Source organism: Struthio camelus, chromosome 15, assembly GCF_040807025.1.
Source record: "Struthio camelus isolate bStrCam1 chromosome 15, bStrCam1.hap1, whole genome shotgun sequence".
NCBI lineage: Eukaryota > Metazoa > Chordata > Aves > Struthioniformes > Struthionidae > Struthio > Struthio camelus.
In genome coordinates, this window is record NC_090956.1 from 16,567,690 (window position 1) to 16,588,194 (window position 20,505).

Consider the following 20,505-nt stretch of genomic DNA (forward strand, 5'->3'; position numbering starts at 1 on the left):
AACTCTTCACTTTGGATGACTGAGCAGCGGAACAGGCTGCCCAGAGAGGTTGTGGAGTCTCCTTCTCTGGAGATATTCAAAACTCACCTGGACGTGATCCTGTGCGATGTGCTCTAGCTGACCTTGCTTGAGCAGGGGGGTTGGACTAGATCATCTCCAGAGGTCCCTTCCAACCTTGGGCATTCTGTGACTCTGTGAAAACCACCCGGTACTTCAAACGAAGTTTACAAGAATCTGAATTAACGATCCATTCATTACAAATCTTTTTACAATCTCTACAATTAATAGTACTTCCTGACCAGAGGATTACTGAGTTAGTGAAATGGAAGAGAGAGAAGCTCCCCAGTGACAAACACCGAGGTCCATGGCCTCCTTCAACCTTCTCCCTTGTCTTCTTATCTGGCAAGTCCTTTCGGAGAGTGATTACTTTTGAAATAAACGTCTTCCCAAAATAGGAAGTCTCAGAAAATCACTTTCCAGGTTTTCCCTATGGCACTTGCATAATTCTTTGTGTGTGAAAAGAGAATTCAAGTTTCAGTTTTCATACCTAGTCTTCCCTAGCCATCAGCGTTGAAGTACAACAATCATTTCAATCTTGGTCCTCCTATACCAACAAGGAGAGTAGGCTTCACTTAGAGATCTAGATGGCCATAAATGTTGAAGCTTCACCCACAGTCAGTTGCGTTAGGAGAGAGACAGGGGCTTTCTGCACATTCTCAGCCTTTTGTTGCTTACACTTTTCTTGCCAGCATTAGTAGCTGATGACAACAGTTGCAGAAAGAAAGTTATTTTTAAAATTGCTCTTATTAGGACACCATGACATCTTTAGCACACTAGCCAGTCAGGTAGTCTAAACTGATTTGTTTGGTATTAAAATAATCAACTTTCTTTTTTTTTTTTTTTTTAAAGAGAATAGGTTGAAAAGAAAGACTCTCTTTTTAACCAACATTTCTCCAAATAATCTTATTATACTGCTGACCCTCCCTCCTGTCTCCAAGCAACAGTACACCAGCGACCATAGAGAAACAACAGTGATGGTACCTTTTCTTCACTGTGGTGGTAAACAGCAGAACTAGCTACAGGTTTGGTAGGGCAGCGGTATTACTAGCGGTACTTCCTTCACATGGTCTTTTCTATTTTGATCACTAACTATCCCCTTACAAGGAACACTTTCTAGTTTTATATCTTTTTCAAGCAAGGGAAACCTTATCTGTCTCTTACACCTAGTGGTCATTCCATGGGCTTTGTGCAAGCAACTCAGACACGAGGAACATGCTGACTACAGTCCATGCCAAAGACTTTCAGTGATGGGTAGCTCACCGAGAGGGTGAGTCACACCACCCTGTCATCAAGCAGCCCTGACATCTCCTGTATGAGAAAGAGTGGGAGTGAAACTTTGCTTTTCCGAACTGTTTTTACACCATTCATTTTGGGGTCTTCTCATCAGGAATTCTATGAATTCTGTTTGGAACAAACAGAAGAAGAATTTTAACACAGCATAAATTTGCAGCTGCACTCAGGAACAATACAGTCTTCGTTAGCCTAGAACCTGCAACATGAGAAGCTGAGCTTCTATTCCTTGTTAGTGCTGCCAAATCATCTGTGATTAGAATGCAACTTCATTCATGCCACAGCATTCAGAGCTTGCTGTTACTTATTATCTTGATAGTTTTTTTCTTTTGGGGTCCAATCTGTTGAATACGCAGCAAACATTAGGGCTTTTAGCAAAATGACAGCGCACGCAGCAGCCGTGCAGGAGCTGCACAGCTGAACACACAGACCACCGAGGCGCTGCTTAGCTGGTGGGGCAGCTGCAACACCTCTGCAGACTTTGCTATTTCCCAGGTGATAAAACGTATTGGACCCTCAAAATTTGGAGGACAGGGAGGAAGATAATTTAGCTATTAGGAGGCAGAGAATTTAGGGTCTCACAGGCAGCTTTAGGTAAGATGATGAGAGATCCATATAAAGTCTAGTTGGTTGTTTCCCCCCTTCCCTGTGCAACTTGAGAGAAGGGTGTCGCAGCACCAGATGGGAAAGGAGGAGGAAGGAAGAGAGGAGAGGCGACAAATAACACGCCTGGCGTTCTGGAAAGCCTCGCTAAAAGAAATTGTCAGGAATTAGGGAGGATAAGTAACTGCCAAATTAAAAAGTCTTTACCTTAAAAATTGTGCTGAAATTTGATGTTAGAACTGAACTGCAACCAGATATTTCACTGCTAGAACATCTTATAACCCTTATTCTGAGGACTCCATAATCATTCTCCAAATATGAAATAAAGTAGTTTAGCAAGAATAGATTAAGGATTCCCAGATTAATAGATTAAGTCATCTCCCAAATCACCTTATACTGAAGATGGCATCATGGATTTTATCAACAGTTTTTTTTTTTTTAACTATCATTTTTCTACCTTTTCAACTGGAAATGTCTTGCAAATACAGTTTGCCAGGCTTTCAGCATCCATTTCTCATGATACAGCAGCAGGGCTTCTTCTGCCAGACACTAAAAGTATGACCTCCATGAATGCTTCCTGTGGAGTTACCGCTTCTGTCTTCCTATTATACATCACCTTCATAGCACTTCGTTTTACCTCCATCAGGAGTATCCCATTTTTCATTTCCTTCGGAAAGAGAAATGTATCTTGAGGTGCATTCCCCTTTTAGATTCTTTTATTCTGTTCACCAATTACCGTATTAGATGACTACTTGCCAATTTTCATCAAGATACCTGCCGCTCTTTGCACTGCACTTCTGCTGCACTATCCTTTTGCCATTCGACACGGCCAGCCTCCTAATGAACGCAAAGTGACACTCTTTGCTTTTCGGGAAGTTTTTCATACCGTTCTTACAGGAAGGCACACAAGCTGTATATATTATATTCCAGCATACAGAGATCAGATTACATAAGCAAACCCTACTGTCATTTTCTTTCAATAAACAGTCTATTTCAAACAGCCTTTCCCAGAAGTGCGTTCAACAGATTGTGAAGAACGTCATAAACTACAATAAAACAAATCTACGTGGACTGGAGGGTACAAGTTAGTTAGGGTCCTTGTATTTTTTTCAAGGGTGTGGAAAATATCACAGCAGATCTCTGGATAGTTTCATGGGCCTTTTCCAAAGCTACCAAGAGCCAAAATTAACACAGTGATACCATTAGAACTACTATATATTGCAAAAAGGTTAAACGGGCATGATTTTTCCTTAGTTTTCACACTAGAGTTGATCATATCCATCCAGACTTTTATATACTTCCAGCAAGTTTTCAAATGTTTAAAATTTAGAATGTAGATTTACATAAAATACTAAGTACTTAATAATAGCAGCCATCTGTCTGGAAATTTGAAGGCTCAACACCATTTGGAAACGACAGCTACCACCCTTATTTATTTCATCTCATACCAACAGTTAGGGTCATGAAGCATGTCTTTGTATAAGCCCTACAAAGTGCAAATCCATGATCTGGAACAGAACATTCCTCCCTTACTGAAGCACAAACAGACAATTAGAGGACTTGTAAATAGTTGCAAGAATATGAAAAATAAATCAAAACAGTCTTTGACAGCTGCACTCTTAACTAAGAGCTTATCTGAAACGTGAAGTATTTTCAGAAACTTTGTACATCCAGTTTAATATCATTTTCCTGTTAATCTCTTTCATGAAGCACAAACACATACACTTGCATGCGTTCAATGAAAAATAAATTATAAATAAAAGTTCTAAAAGTTTTAAAGTCAGTCTAAATATGTAACCGACTGAAATGAATTTCAAGATTTATTGTGTTACTGGCTCACCATCTTGCTATTGATAGCACGTTCACATTTTCAAACATTTATGCATGAAGTACATAGACAAAATGAGCAATTTTGAGTCATTTGTCTGTTCTCGACTTACGTATGTCAACATACAGATTGAATGAAAAAGCTTTGCAGGCTCACATTTGAGATTTTGATCCATATGTCTATACTATTGTAAGAAAATCAGCTCCCTTAACTTGCTTCCCTATTCGTAAAGCCTATATTTCCATAAATAAAAACTTCTGCATGTAATAAAACCTAAACAGTAGTAAAAATCTTTCAGAGCAATCATTAATTTCAGTGAAGCTTTTTTTTTTTTTTTTTTAACTATTTTTTAAAGTATGTTAAAGCAGGATTCCATCCAGTTTTGCTAACCTTAGTACATAGCGAAATACCATTGCCACAGAGACGGAAAGAGATTATTTTACATATATATTTTGCAGGTTTTAAAAAGACATGCTCAGAAGACTCTTTAAAAGAGTTAACTAGGAGAAATTGCTTATATTACCATCTAAAACAGTAGTCCAAACAACACATGACACTGTTTGGCACTTCTTATTTCTAACGCAATCAGGGAAAATATATTTTTAGCTTTCCATTTGCTCTTGGGGGGGGAAAGAAATTTCCAAACTTTCCACAAACAGAACCTCAGATATCTACGTTTTCCCAACTAAAATGAACACAGTACAATAATTTTCTAACCTCTTCCACCCAGCTCCAAGCATGCAAGGCAAACTCCAATTTACCTACGCTACTGTACCTTGTAAAAAACTCCTCAGAATGCATTTCAGACATGCTGTTTTATGGGATTTGGGGTGTCTGTCAGCATCTCTATTTATAGAGTTGGAGCAAACACATAATAAAAACACTATTTGTAAATAAACAAGCCTTTTTTCCAGAGCTGCAACCCCAGTAGTGCCATACGTTCTTTACTCCAGAGATAAGTGCGTCTCACCCATCTTGCGTGCCTCTAGTCTGATTCACGCGATCTGAAAATCATGCCGCTTGAGATGAGAAGAAACAAGGAATAAGGCAGAAATAGGTCTTGCATGTAAAACAACCTATTAAAGGCGACAGAGCTTGAAAAGAGAAGAAAGGAAACTGGGTTGCAGAAGGAGGAAATGTAAAATGAATTGCTGCTTGGAAATGCATTCACAAATCCTGAAGTGACAGCTACAGCATCTTATGACTGCAGGTTTGCAAAAATACTAGGCTAAACCCGACCGTAGCTACCTAATGGAAGCTTAAGCAAGTGCCCTTTCGTCTTCAGACATGATCCAGGCATGATCTGAGCCTGCAGGGTTTATTTTAACTTCTATGTCAGGAAAAACTGAGGTGTCCTCTTTGAGGTGCAGAGCGTCCTCCGTGAAAGACGCAAGAACAAACACAGAGAGAAAAACAAACCCAAAAACTTCGGCTGGAGTTGCAGCGGCACCTCGGCGTTACCAGCCTAAGAGGCCTCGGGACCGGGTCCGGACGAGCCACGAGGGTGCCGCAGGTTTCCTCCCCGGAGGCACCCGGCGCCGGCCCCGCGCAGGCACACCCTCCAAACTTCCCATGAAGGTCAAGCCACCGGCCTGAAAACCGAGGACAGGCTACTACGATAAGGACTTCAGGCTCTTTATTTCCTTTCCTAACAACATGGCAGCAGCTCACACTTTGAGAGGAGACGTCATCTGGTTTTGACTGCTCCGTACAAACAGTGACAAAATACAATAATATCTAGACCGGAGAGACAGATCTGACTAAAAATACGTCACATTTCAGACACACTCACTGGGCGCACGGACAGATAGAAAATGTGCTGTAGTTTCAAAATGCATCAGGAAATCTATTATAAATTTATAAAGAAAAAAAAAAAAAAGGTCAGTTAGAAACTACGGAGGTGCTACTCTACCGGTAACACCTCCCCACGGAGCAAAAGCACGACAAACGGCAGTCCCAGGAGGGGCTCTGCGCGGCCCGGCGAGCCGTCGCGCGCGGCAGCCGGCCAAATCATTGCTAGAACGCAACAAGAAAATCCCTCTTTTAAATAAAATATTTGAATTAGACCTGCATTAAGATAGCATTACAGCACTTATTAGTGCCTCCCCTATTACTTGATTCAAGGGAAAATACTGTTTAAAACAAAAGGGCTATATTGCAAGAACATACTGACATCTGCTGGCATTTTATAAACGCCTCTTTCAAGAAGATCAGGATTTCATGCACTCAATTTTTTTTTTTTTTAAATCTTCTAATGCCAAAATCTCTTGGTGCCGCTTAACAAATTAACATTGCCCATATCTGAACATGTCAAGTAAAAACAGTGTTCTCCCCTTCCAAATTTTAAAATATGCATGACATTCTGTAGGTGAACAGTCTACACAAATAAATATACTTCTCCTCAGTACTGGATCTCTAAAATATCACAGGAAATTATTTTTGCTTAATCCATATAAAAATGCTGTTACAGGGCAGACAATTTACATTTAAATAGTTATTTCCCTAATTTCCTTACCAAGAAAAGACCTGTATTTCCAATTTACTATCCAAGGATGTAACTATAGCTGTCACTCAGGCAAAGCTCACAATGGTATGTATTGTTTCACAATAACAGCCAGCAAATTAAATGAACAGATTTTATTGGCATTAGCACCATGATGAGAAGATACATGTATACGCAACATACTAAGCATCTAGTAGACAACCTACTCAAAACAGAACCTAAAATACACTGGACAAGATCCATTACCTGTGTAAATCAATACAGTTATTTTGATAACCACCTCAGAATACAGTCTCTGTCAGATGCAAATTCATTTCCTTTTACCAGTTAATTATCTATATAAATATCATTGAATAGAGGTCTCATTATGTGAAAACACCAAATTCACCTTTCTAAACCATTATCTGTACATAGTTTTACTGTATGCACTAACCAGCATCTGTATTTTTTGGACTTGGGACACTAGAAAAAGTGACAGTAATTTTTAAACATGAAAAAATCCATAGCTGTCTTCCTTACAAAAGTACCACCGATGCAGCAAAAGGTCCAGCGCCGCACACAGCATCAACACAGACACAAGTAACCCCGACGCAGCTCCCTGGGAACAGGGCACCCACTCCGCACGTGCGCCCTGGTAGACGCTGGCCCGTTCCCACGTTCAGCCATCACACGAAACACACACACGGCACTTCACAGAGAGGGAAATCACTCTTGCTTGTCCTGCCTCCAGGCTTTCCACTCGTCCTAGGTATGTGCATGGTACCACTGTCCTACCAGGAGGCATTTCTTACTGTTTTAGCTGCTTGTCAGGAAGGGACCACACATACTGAAGCCTCAAGCTGTAGTAGCACTGCATTATAACGCTCATTTGGCATTCCCTTTCAATTTCCCCATTTGAGATAGTTTTATTAAATTATTTAAACTTCTTACATATTAAACTGCTGCAGAGAAAATTATTTAAAAAAAGAAACAGAGGGAAATAATGCATTACCCTAAAATCCTCCTACTCTTTGAAATACGATGCCAGGTTCTTAAAATCCACGGATGACCACAGCCAGTCTTTCAGCAAAGCCAGAGGAGGAAGAACATCCTCTGGAGCTCCCCCACGCCGATCTTTGCCTGAAGGATCACTGAATTGCCCTTCCCAAGTCAACGTTGCCGCCGCACTCATTGCATAAATATCAGGCCCGAGACATCAAAAAACCTCAGAATAGCTTTCCTCTGGGCAACACAGATGGTTTGATGACAAGTAACGATCCCTAATGGTTGGCGCTCCACTACGAACTACTCTATGTGCCTGGGTAAAACTAACTAGGCAGCTGCGACGCCAGGGAGGAACCAGAGGAGCCTGGACGAAACAGGATTAAAGACCCACCAGTCGCTTTCTGCTTCACTGTTATCATCTGTGTTGTTTCCTAGTGATTTAAATGAGAGCAGATCTGTAGCCGCCACTCTGGAGACCTTCAGAGAAGATGAGACCAAACTAAATAGCATTTTACATAGTGAAATAAAGAACAACTGTAATATGCAGTGTTAGTACAACATAAATCACTAAGCTATCTTTATGGCAAGGTGGAAAACATGGTGGCTAAGGATGACTTTATTAAAGGACAACCATACTGTAACCCTAGTATCTACTATCAGGGCAGATGTAGCACTTGATTTAAATCCTTTCTGAGGAATAATGAGGCCAATTTTACTGCCGAAACAGTTTACCTCAACTATAACAGAGACTCATTGCCTTACGTGACTGAAAAAGCATTCATTTATAGGCTCAGCATAACCCTGCGATAGCAACGCACAGACCACTGCAGGTGCAGAACAGTTTGCCTTTGGCAAACAAAACTCAGAGATAGTAAGAAAGAAAAAACGTCCCACTCGGCTCTCTCGCTCTCAACGTCTGCTCAACGTCTTGCATGCCTTACTTTCTTGGGGCTAGCACTACCTCGTACCAGGAAAGTTCACAGCACAACTACTGCAAGGTCTACGGGAATCATCATTTAAATCCAGTTAGTTATTTAATAACAACTCCTTAGCAACTTCAAAGATTTCTCACCTGAGAAAACTAAAAGATCCCAAATCTTTAGACATTACAAATTATTTTATAACATCACATTCATTTCTGCTTCTTCTACAACAGCAAAATATTTAACAGCTTCAAGGGGAGAACAAGAGAATGTAAATACCTATCTGCCATGAGAACGCAAATACCTTAGAAATTTGGATTTATTTGCATTTTATTCTACTACTTTTTACCGTGACAGATAGAAAGAGCTACTTTTAAGCCATACCTTCTAACAAGAAAAAATTGTTACTTCTAGCATCATAGACCTCCTCCCTTTCCTTTATTTTGCCCCCTCGCAAAGCTTTGACATAGAGAAGCATTAAACTGGCTATGAAATATATTTATTAGGATTCGCTTTTAAGACGTGTTTATAAAGAAATATAATATTGAAAGTTACTCTTACCCTGCTACTACTCTTTTATTCAAGTGCTCGAGCCCAGTGAACAGTGGTGGCGGGACTGAAGTCACTGCTCCCTGCGGCACTGTCAACTGTCCCAAACGTTGGTTTTTACCTGTTTCGCTGTTGCTACTGGTAATGGCACGGGAAGTTGCCCAAGGGTGGTCAAGGGGACTCCAAAAGCCAAATCAGCCTGCGCAAGCCTGTAATACAACTGTGCTGACTTCCTACCACCACTGCCCGCTGCTTACAGTATATTGAAAACTTCAGCTGTTGGCATCAGAAACAGGTCAAAAATGTTAGATGTTCTGAGGAGGGGACACAAAACATTTGGTACTGCATATATCGTGTTGGTACTCTGTGCGTGCGTGTGCACCCACCATTACAGTGACGCATATACAAGCAATTTGCTACTACATTTTGCAAATTAAAAAAATGCAAGCAATTCACTATTATATACTGAAAATTAAAAAAAAAAAGTCTCTCTCTTTTCTATTATCATTCCCATTTATAATCACTTACAGTCTAAGTAACAGAAAAACGGCTAAGGAATACATAGGCATTCGCTGCAGCTATAATACACCAGAAGTCACTGTTAGTTATGTTCGTCGGAGAGGCTCTGATGTCCCTTCCGAAAGGAGGATTTGGCTGCCTACGTCAAACTGTTGATTCAGTGCTCCTTTATCGTTTATTCCCCACCAGAAAAAGTACTGATAGAGACTAAAAATAACCATCTCCCCAAGTCAGTCCCTCCGCCCCAGGCGCAACACGGCTGGGTGCAGGGTCCGGCCTCCCCTGCAACTCCCGTCGCAGTCAACTTGCGACACACACGGGGACGGGGACAGCGAGGGAGCCGTGTCCAAAGCGTCCTGCATTGTCAGAGTAGGAGCGCTTTCACGCCTCGGCAGCATCACAGCGCCTCACACAAACCGTCCTCTCCTGCCTTTGCTCAACAGTGGTTTTGGCACAGCTGGACAGCTGCAACACCAGTAAAAACAAGACCGTTACTGCTGCTTTTGCCCCAGCAGTTCCAGAACCAACAGAGAACAATACTAGGGAAATCAGGGCTGGCAAAGTGCCACATTTAAGGAAGATACATGCTACAGTGGCTACCATGACACGGAGGCAAAAAGCCAATTTTTCCTTTTCAGAGCAGGAATAACTCCACTAGATGCCAACGAAGAGCGCACCAGTGCCTGGACAGTGCAGCACCATTACTATTTGTTAGAAGAACCAAAAAGAAAAAAAAAATTTTAAACTGACCAGGGAAGCCTTTCATTTCTACTGACTGTAGCAACCAAAGCAACATGCATCTACAGCAGCGATGTGATCTAATTTAGTTAAGAGAGCTCTTAGCATAAAAAAGGAATACTTAAAAGTGTAAAAGTAGAAATTATCTGACTTTCGGGGAAAAAAAAAAAAAAAGGAAAGAAAAAAGAAGAAAGGAACAACACTGTGGGCTCCTGGAACAGAAAAGACAGATAGTTCTTACTATCAGAAGACATTTTTATGACTGAAACATATCTAATTCTTTAACTGCTTATTTTTATTGTATTGTATGCTTTCATTCTCTTACTCTGCATCATGTATTATTGTTAGGTTACATACTTTGTATAAAATCTATAAGCAAATTTTATCTTCCTAAATTTGATCACTTTTAAACATTTTTAAAACAATTTTTAAAATAGGAACAATTACATTGCTTATTTTTGTGAAAGGCAGTGTTTTTGCCTGGTACTCATATATTATGTTCTCACCATACTTGTCAGTCATCTCCGATAAACCCCCACAATCCTGTAGGGCTCGTTATACCACAGTAATAGAAATTTACTGTAACATATATTTGGATGCATCAAAAAAGCTATCAGAAAGGCAGCTAGAATATATTTAAAATATTTAGGTTCCCACATAGGTGAGTCTGTAAATAATGCAATTTTAAGAACACTTGAATTTTCTATAAACACTTGAGTCCTTTTAAAAATCTTCTCACGTTCCAATTTACATACATATCTTAAGAAATATGGATCTCCTGCTACAAGGAAAAAGAGTTTGAGCTAATTCAACAACAAAAAGACAGTCGTGAGGACCGACAAGAACGCAAACAGGAGAACCTCAAGCTGACCAAGTTAAAGAGAAAACAGGTATGAAGCGTTATCACCAAAAGTGGTTTTACACACTCATGCTGCAGTAAAACGGCATCTACTGAATATAAAGATATGCTCAAAGTGGTAAAAGAGGACAAACTAGTGGACTGCATGATTCTGTCTGTCTGAACCAGCACATCCCAACAAGTGCTCATTAGTCAGATGGTTTGTTGGAAATGACAGTTCACAGAATGAGAAGTGAAAGATCCTGCGGGTACCAAAGCTTGCCAATTTTACAGCATTTTACAGTGGGATGAGTAAAAGATGGTTTCAGAATCAAAGCACATTTGATTTTAGACCAAGGCTTATATAAAGCAAAAGGTCCCATTAGAGCGCCATGCCCCAAAGTGCTCCTCACCTTAGGCTACTAGGTAAGCCCTTTAGCTGTTCAACATTACTACTGGGCTTTATTGTTGATTTATCCCACAGCAGCATAAAATACTTAAAAAACAGCTATAGTCAGAGATTCAATATTGAATCAAAATGACAGCAACATTGTAAAACATAAATAATGAAAGAAAAAAATCTGTTGGGGAAAAAAAGAGCTCCTGGGTACGTAGCTGGGACTGGAATAACCTGTATTTAAGTGGAAGACATTCTCAATGAAGCAAATGTGCAAAACATGCAACAGGGCCAACTGTGGTATTGGGCAGGAGTTCAATACTTGCAATGACCAGGGGAAACCCAAGCAGACTCCTGTGGAGGCAGCTGCAGACTAACCTATCATCATGATGGCAACAGAGAAGAGGTCATCACGAAATGGAGAAGCCATTTAGAGAGCGTCCTAAATTAAGGAGTAGAAAAAGGGGTCTGATATCACGGCAGGATCTGGAGAATAGCTAGATCCATTAATCTTCCTGCTGGGTAACTCTACGGAGCTCGATTCAAACCGCATTCTGGGACTTGCTTAGCATTTATATTGTTCCAGACTTAAAACAGGTATCACCATGTGGTAGATGGCATTTTCGGTACTGCATCTTTAGAGTCTGCAGAAAGGACATTTAAGTAACTACTCACTGACAAACTGAGGGGAACGGCTGTAGTGGAAAGAGAGTTTTTTATCCTAGAACTTCACAGTAGAGTTTCGTTGTCACAAAAGAGACTATTTCTTCATATTTTTTTCCCTGCGGCGCAGACAAACTTTTGGTGCCAAATCAAAGACAACGATCCAGTAACATGACTTGAAACTGATGCCTCTGTGCCCTCTCTTACCAGAGAGGCTAGATCACACGTCCCGGGTTCAAGGCATGGATCATGCTGCATCTCTATGCAGCCAGCCTCTAAGCGTTACAGAATTACATAGATCTGAAGATCGAAGATTATTCTGAAGCCAGTGTTTTCTTAGCGCTTTCTATACTTCCTAAAGGGGACTGGTCGCAAGCTCTGCAGTTTTTATCAAACTTATTTGCTCAACAAAACATCTGCGTAACATTGCAGAATCCTGCTTTAGTAGTAATTGGTAACGGTCTTATCATAAGAAGGGTTTAGTTTGCTACCTGCAGTGATTATTATGCAATGTTTTTAATTAGCATCCAGAAAAGAAATCATAACACGTTCGGGCTATGACTAAATCAAAAATCCATACTTGTGAGAAAAGTGGATATTTTTGCCTAGGCAGACAGAAAGGTTTTAGTTCTGCTAAAGAACATCAAGCCCTTTTCCTAGGCCACCGCCATTCAACATTGTCTACTTTTCTCTCCCCAGATTGTAAAATGCTAATACCACACAACCTACGGTGAAAAGCCAGATAGCTGAGACCTATATGATAACACACCAAATTTAAAAGACAAAAGCAGAAACTCAGGAACTGACTATCCAGAGGAAAAGTCATGCCTATTCATCAGCCAAGCTACCTTGTGAAAGAAAACTTTCGTTTTGCAATGGACGGGCAGCTGAAAGACGCATTTCTTCAAGACAACAGATTATTACACTGCATTTTCTTTGGAGACCCAGTGCTCTGGGAGCTCTTCGCGGTTCTCGAAGGCTGAGGAAGAATTCCAAGTTCTGCCACCCGAGGAGGAAACTCTACTGCATAGTGTCGTGTTCTGCAAGACAATACTGATTACATACTTAACCTTTTTCTGCACGTGGTCTCTCATTTGTAAGCTACAGACTTTTAAAAGGTGAAGAAGCAGTGAGAAACCCAGGAGACTGATTACAGAGCAACCGAGGCTCAAGGCAGCCAACTGCAACTGCCTTGGGCCTTCCTCCCACCAGGACACTGCACACAACTTCACCAGCATTTCACCTCTTGTGATCAGGAAGCTAACTTCAACACAACCAATCGTTCATCCTGTTATTTTTAATTTAAGTACAGCTGTATGATAAGACTGGATTTCCCCCCCATCTGTGTACCTCTCCACAACTACTGAACTACAAGAGTGGTTTGATTTGAAACACTAGCACTTCCTCCTTAAAACTTTCTCCTAAATCTTCTCCCCACATTTTCACATAATCACACCTTCAAAACGATAAACTTTCAGGGCTGAGATTTTCTGCCTCAGGTTTGAGATTTCTCAGGAACAATTATAAGTTTTCAGGCTGGTTTCTTACAGTTCTTATCATACCCCATGTACTCATGTCTAATAAGGAGACAGAAGTGAGAGGTGAGAGGCAGTAACATTCCTGAAAAGCTGCAGAACTGGCAAACAATTAAAAGACCAAGATCCTACAAGCATCCACACCAAGAAAAATACTTCAGCATATAGTCACACTTTCTTAGAAACTAAACAATCCAGCAGACAAATGATTAATAGATGCGCAAAGGTGAAGGAAAAGCTAGCATCCTCGTAGACTAAAAAAAAAATAAAAAACCCAACAAAGCAACCTACAAAACGTAGCAGGAAGCCAGGAATCACTAACTCCAGTTCTCACCACTACTGGTTTAATGATGAGAAACTTAAAAATAGAGTGTTTGAAACATAGTCTAGACTGTTTCCCTGAAACTCCTTATACTGGAATTGTAACTTCTTCTTCCCGTACCCTAACGTATAGCGCCTTCCTGCCTGGTCAGGAGCTGTACGCTGCAGGGTCACCACAACGCGTGCCGTAAAGAGAAAAATTCGCATCTTTTAACACTGGTCTCAAACAGCTTCTTCTGGCCCTACAATCAGCGTTACGTCACGTACCTTTTAAAAGGTGCTTTAGTTTTGCATTTTTGCCCTTTAACGCAATCCAAAACTTTCAGCTCAGCCTGCAGTAACCACATCCCTGTCTAGGCGGAGTGGAGTGGTAATTATTTTACCATGAGTTTGCCCAGTTATTTTTGTTAAGTCTTCTCGACTGACTGCAAACTCTCAAGTCTCCCACACAAGCACTGGAGTTAGTGATACAGCGTTTCCCACCCTAGAGAGTCATCTTAAAATTAAGGGACTGCATTGCATAGCAAAGCAGGAGCGCCTCTATCAGTCTACATGCACACATTCACCTTGTGCCGTTCAGGTATTAACTGCAATTCCATCTTCCTGTTTGAAAATACAGGATTTTAGAACTGCGCCTAAACTTGCAAAACATTTTAGTTTTTAATCGGCTTTGAAAAAATTATCAAAAAACTTTCGATTGTTACTTTAGGTATATATTTAATAGTAGAGAATTTTCAAACAACTTTAAAATTTACATGTATTTGTAAACAGTTTCTCTCCCCATTAAATAGCCAAACAGTTCATACTTCATAACATACTTCAGAAACTTCCATGCATTTCTGAATATTCATTAAAAACTCCACTTATAAATATTCATGCTTCTGGACAAGTTCTCCTCAAAGTACAACCTGCGAAGCAGAAGAGCAGAGACCTTAAACATCCACTTGGCAAAAATATAAATTTTGAAGCAGGACAAGCATATTCTGGGCATTTGAAGTTGCTGATATCCAATTGGGTCCATGCTGTGAATCAAATGGAACCATTTCCGTGTGCTCTTCAGACTGTTCACATGTGCTTCAGTACTTCTGCTATACGCCACTGCGAAATTCCAGCATCCTAAAAGCGTTCTGCTGTGTCGAATACAATTTCTCCTCAGATTATATTCATTATTCAGCACATCAACTTAAAATACACAAATAAAATTATCTGACTTACAGTAAGCTGTAATTTTAGGCATATCAAAACCTGGCAAAACAATAAGTTTATCAAGGGGAAGTGTAATAAATACCAATAGAGAATTTCATAAACAGTTTCCTGTTTAGTCATAAACCATACCTTCAGAACAGGTGATTAAAACCAGCGTCTACTAGTAGTATATTCAAGAATAGAGAACATGAAGCTTCAGGGATGACATTACCCTTTCAAGAAGAAGAATTTGTATTGGAAAAATAATGATGGGTACTGAGAAATTCCAGTTTAATTATTTAGATATTATTGTTATTTAATTAAAAAAAAATTAAACAACTGAGAACACTACATACAAGTGAAGAACCAGAATTAAAAGCAAAAAGCAACAACGAGCCTTCTCATTAATTCTTTGGGAGAAGATCCTCAGCCATAGGCTCTTTCTGCTCCCAAGAAATATTATTAAGGTTCTTGTCCGCTCATTCTGCACAAGCCAGTCAACAGCAGATTTGCTATTGCCTTCCATGATTCCACAGTCAAGATCACAGACAGTCATGGTACCTAATGTCCTTCTCGTTTGCTACTATTTTAAGCATCGTCCACGCGCTAGTTTCCTACTGCTTCGCTTTTATTCATGTACTCCCTTTATAAAAGGGCACGAGGCAGTAACATCTCCAGTCTCCTACACAAAACCAGAAATAGCCAAGAACCAACACGACGGTAGATATATACTGAGTTCTGTCAGACATACAAAATAAATGCAGTTAAAAGGAACATTTTTTTCAGCTGTTGTATTTCTTTCAGGTTGTAGTAATATTACATAAGCACGCTTAATTAAAGAAGATTACTCTTTCGCAGAGTAATACTGCTCTTAGGCGACTGCACCTCTTCAAGGTATCCATACCTTCCACAACTGTAAACAGCACGTCTTCTCAGGGCCATGGCTAAGAAAGATATAATACTGCTGTTTAGATTTAAAATTCAGATATCCCATTTCAAAGCTACAGCATGATGAATTAGTGGTGGTGAATTATTTAATTCAGCTGTAGGTCTCTTGCGTCCTGCATTTGGATGGCTCAGCTTCTCCCAGTACGAGTGAATACTGAACAACTTCTTCAGTCTTAAATGAAGCTTACCCGCCTGCACAGGGTGAGAACAAGGATGCTATTTCCATTGAATCCCTCTCTAAAACAATCTTGATATGCGATTCATGAAGATGTTTATGAGTAGTTTTTGCTTATTAACGTCTCAGTTCTGGCCCCGAGTGTTTTCAACTCTGTCACGGTTATCAAATCACACACAACTTCAGAGTAAACTTTGTGGGGGAACAACACGTGCAGCAGCTCAAGTTACTAGACGAGAAAAAGTGTCGACAAACATATTCTCAGCTGTTTACGCGTTAACCAACCATACTTCACTCACATACTGAAGCAGAGATTGGCTTCACATAAAGATAAAAAAACAAAGGAACAGAAATCCCACATTCACAGCATACAATACTGCCATATTCCCAACCTCCGAATACTCCCTCATACTACGGTGAGGATTTTCAACACGGCTTGCGGATGCTGCATGTGGACCGCAAGCTAACGGAGATGCGGCGCCCACACTGCCAGAGCTGTCCCCTCTGCTACCGTACCGCGACACGGCGCGAGGAACCGCTCCAACACCTGCTGGGCGGCCCACCTGCCTTCCAGTCAGGACAGAGACCTCCTGGCAACAACTGGGAAATTGTATTGTTACTTTATTGCAATTGAGTATTACTAAGTCTTGACAAACAGCATTTTAGTAAGTAACACTACATACAAACAGCAGACACACCAACGCTACAATGGAAAGTATCTCACATGTACCTGCAATCATCGCTTCAGGATGCTTTATTAAAAAAAGTCCATCTAGAGTTTTACCTGCACATCCACGCATTTCACGTTTCATTAGAGCCAATTTTATGATCCCACTGAAACCTAACAGTACCAAAACCTAAGACAAATCGATACATATTCTTCTACCATTTTTTCTATTACATTTAAAACAAAAACCAAAAAATCAAAAACGTTTACAAGGGTTGGAATACAAATGCCCATGCCAAATTTTTTTGCTGCATTGCCACTAATCTGCAGAGACCACGAAAGAGTGGGGAACTGCAGGCAAAAGCCCCTTTCTGAAGTTAGAAGCTGCCAGCACCCGCGCAGGGGGCGAGGGCCGAAGGCACCGCGCAGTGCCGCCCGCTGCCACGGCAGGGGCGGCGATGGAGGCACCAGGCAGCTGAGGCAGGAGACGCAGCAGCCCCTCCAGAAAAGGACAGAAACCCCCAAAATACTGAAAGAGGGACAGAACTGGGCAGAGCAGAGGGAGAGACAGTCTGGAGGGAATGAGGCAAGAATGAAGTAAGAGCACATACGAAGAGGAAAAATGAGACTGAAAAAAATGTATCAGAAGCAGGAATGCAAACATTAGGGAGAACTCAAAGAGTGCACGAACATCCACGGGGATGACACAGGTGTAGCTGATCCTGCCCAGGGCAGAAAGAACGACCACAGGCAGGGCTGAGTCCCTCTGGCCCAGCTGCTCCGCGTTTAACTCAAGGGGGTTTGCAGGGCTGCACATTGGGGAGCAACTTCAGAAACACCAGCACTGGCAGCCCCAGCCTAAGGACACAACACGCACCCTCCCATGCAGTAAGTCAGCAGTGGATGCTCATACGAGATTAAGTACACGCTGAGCGTGTAGATCTAACTATAATAATTCACAGTGCTGGGAACTGGACCTCGTAATCCTACATGTGTGCTCATATTTCATACTGGAAACGTGTCACGTTCCACATCCAAAGATTCGCAGTCCTGCTCTCTTCTTTGATATCTGACTCCTGCCAGTATTTCTGTCGTTTAAGGATACCCGTTTATGAAATGTACCAAAAAAGCATCCTCATCACCTCAAGGACACCAAGTACTGCAATTACAAGAACTATAAAAGTCATCAACATACTATTAATTTTCTTCATTATGTTTGTCAGCTATATTAATGATAATCAGTTATACACTAATAGAAAAAAGAAGTAATAGCCTTCATTTCAGGAAATGACAAATTCTTTGCCTAACTTATTTACCAGAAAACTAAACTGTAAATGAAACTTAGGTAGCCAAGCTTTTGAAGCCAGTATGAGATACTTCTTTTGGCTAATAGCAGATTGGGACTACAGTCATAAATGCTACATAAAAATTATTTCATCAAAACTCTGTAACTCAAAACCATTCCAGTAAAGGAAGATAAAGTTACGTTAACAAATGCCATAATTTCTGCTATTCTAAATTACTTACTAAAACCTTAGTAACTGGAGCATGTGATACAAAGTACTTTCTTAAAAACTAAAGTGGACTATTGAGAACATACATTGGAAACTTACTTCTTCCCCCAACCACCCTTCCCAATACATATTTCATTAAGGAGCAATGACTGTTTGGTCTCTAAAGCAGAATTCCGGGATTACAAAAAGATAACTAACTTCTTAAATCGCAACAATACCACCGTAAGATAAAAATTTTCATTTTAATTTCACTATGTTTCCCCCCTGGAAAACATCTACAAACACGACTCTTCAACACAGAAGGCGAAAACCTTGCTTTTGCTTTTAAATCCCGTCCATACGATTGCTCTGACACTTCTAAATTACAAACGGGGCATTTAATACCTTTCCTCAAGCAACGTTAAGTCTGAAGAGAGACTCGAAGGAAGGGAGGTTACGTTCTCGGGACACCATCTCCTAGGTCTGCTACGTTCTAGGACTCGATTTACCTCGAAGGAGCCGAGTTCCGCTTAAAGCGGAAAAAACTGGCACCACTGAGTCGCGCGGAGCAGCCCGTGGGAACGCGGAGCGCCACGTTCCCGCTCCCGCCGCCGCCGCCGCCCGGCCCGCCCGAGAGGCGCCGCGGGCTCCGCGGCCGCGGTGCCCGCCGCGGGGCTGCGCGGGGCGCGGCGCCCGGCCCGCCGCGCCTTCGCTGAAGTGCGCGCACCCACACACGCAGAAAACGTAGATGTTTTTTTCCCCGAGTGAAGCGTGCGGGAGAAAGCACAACGCTGACCGCCTCAAAAGGAAGCAAATACCGACGACTTACGGGCACGGAGTTTTCCGGGCGCTAAATATCGGCACTCTTTGAACCAGTAACTCAGCGGAAAACCGACTGGCCATCTTCCTCGCCCTTCCCTTTCTGCCGAACCACCTCCCGTCTCAGCGCTTCCTCCGCGACACCTTCCCCGGGCTTTCGCGGAGGCGCAGCTCCCCGCAGCCGCCGCGCCGCGCTCAGCCCCGCGCCAACCCGCTGCGCGCCGGCCGCGCCCCGCGCCGCCGCTCTGCCCCCACCCGCGCCGCCCCGGCCCCGGCAACTTTCGCGCGGCGGCGGCGGCCGAGGGCACCGCCCGCTGCGCCGGAGCCGGGACGCCGCGCTGCCCCCCGCGCCGCGCACTCACCATGCAGAGCCGGGCGGAGCAGGGCGGCCGCGGCGGCGGGACGCGGCCGGGCGCCGCCGCAGCCCCTTCCCCGCGGGCAGCGCCGCCGCGCTCACCGCCGCATGCCGCCGCCGCCGCCTCTGCCCCGCGGAGCCGCTCAGCGGCAGCCGGGCGCCGAGCCGAGCCGGGGGCCGCCGCCGCCGCGGGAGGTGGGCGCTAGCGGGCGGTTCGCGCCCGGCGGCACCTGGCCGGGGCGGGCTGCGCGGCTGCGGGCGGAGGCGCGGCCGCTGCCCGGCGGCGCGGCACAGGGGCGGCCGGGGTGACCTTCACGGCCGGCGGGGGGCACGGCGGGCGGCCAGCCGCGCGGCAGCGGCCAACTGCGGCGGCGGCGCGGAGCCCCCGCTGCGCCGGGCGGGGGAGCGGGTCTCCCCGGCAGGCGGCGGCGGCGGCGGCACGCCCGCCACCGGGATTGGCGGCCGCGCGGCGGCGCCCGGCACCCCCCGCCGCCGCCGCGCATCACCTGCGCCGCCGCGGAGCCGCCGCGCCGGGCCACGGCCACAACTTTCCTCCTCGGCGCGCTGACGGCGTCCCGGGAAAGCCGCAGCCCCGTGCAGGGGCCGCCACGGCTGCGTGCGCCGGCCGGAGAGAGAAAGGAAGGCAGAAAGCGGCGCTTGGGAGAACGGTGATTAAATTCCCGCCCTCGGCGACACTCGGACCTCTCTGCCGGCTGCCTCCCCTTCCTCTTGCCCCACGGAAAGCACATCTTACTACAAGTCTCCTTCTGGACTATCGCGAGGAGCATTACGCCATCCCGAAATGCACGAATTACTGTTAAATCAGGCTGACAGCAGCTGTTTATGAGAAACTTAAAAAAAAAAAATTAAGATCTCTCAAAAGAGGGGCTAGTCCTTCTAAATACATTAACTGTTAATTGTGGAATGATCATACATTATTGTGATGTCCAATATACGATTCCAGTATCTTAGGGTCACTGAGACTACCTTAACATATAAGGCTGGATTGATCACATATGGGCACTCGGAGCTTGAGATAGATATGTACCCCCTATGGTTTAGCAGCAGGGAGCTGTTCTAAGTGTACAGCCTGAAAATGGAAAACAATAATA

At 43.1% G+C, this 20,505-nt stretch overlaps 1 protein-coding gene across 17 annotated transcripts in view; it reads right to left on the reverse strand.

Moving 5' to 3' along the window:
- RBFOX1 (RNA binding fox-1 homolog 1) overlaps positions 1 to 20,505 on the reverse strand; it is a 1,498,714-nt gene that overhangs the window by 946,167 nt on the left and 532,042 nt on the right. The window contains exon 1 of one of the 17 annotated variants that reach the window (XM_068909007.1): positions 19,401 to 19,422. The exons of 15 other annotated variants lie outside the window; for them this stretch is intronic. In XM_068909007.1, the coding sequence (XP_068765108.1) occupies positions 19,401 to 19,403 (3 nt within the window). In that variant the 5' untranslated portion in view covers positions 19,404 to 19,422. Of the gene's footprint in view, positions 1 to 15,840; positions 15,946 to 19,400; positions 19,423 to 20,505 lie in introns of those variants that run through there. One more of the 17 variants, XM_068909001.1, reaches the window with a different exon arrangement.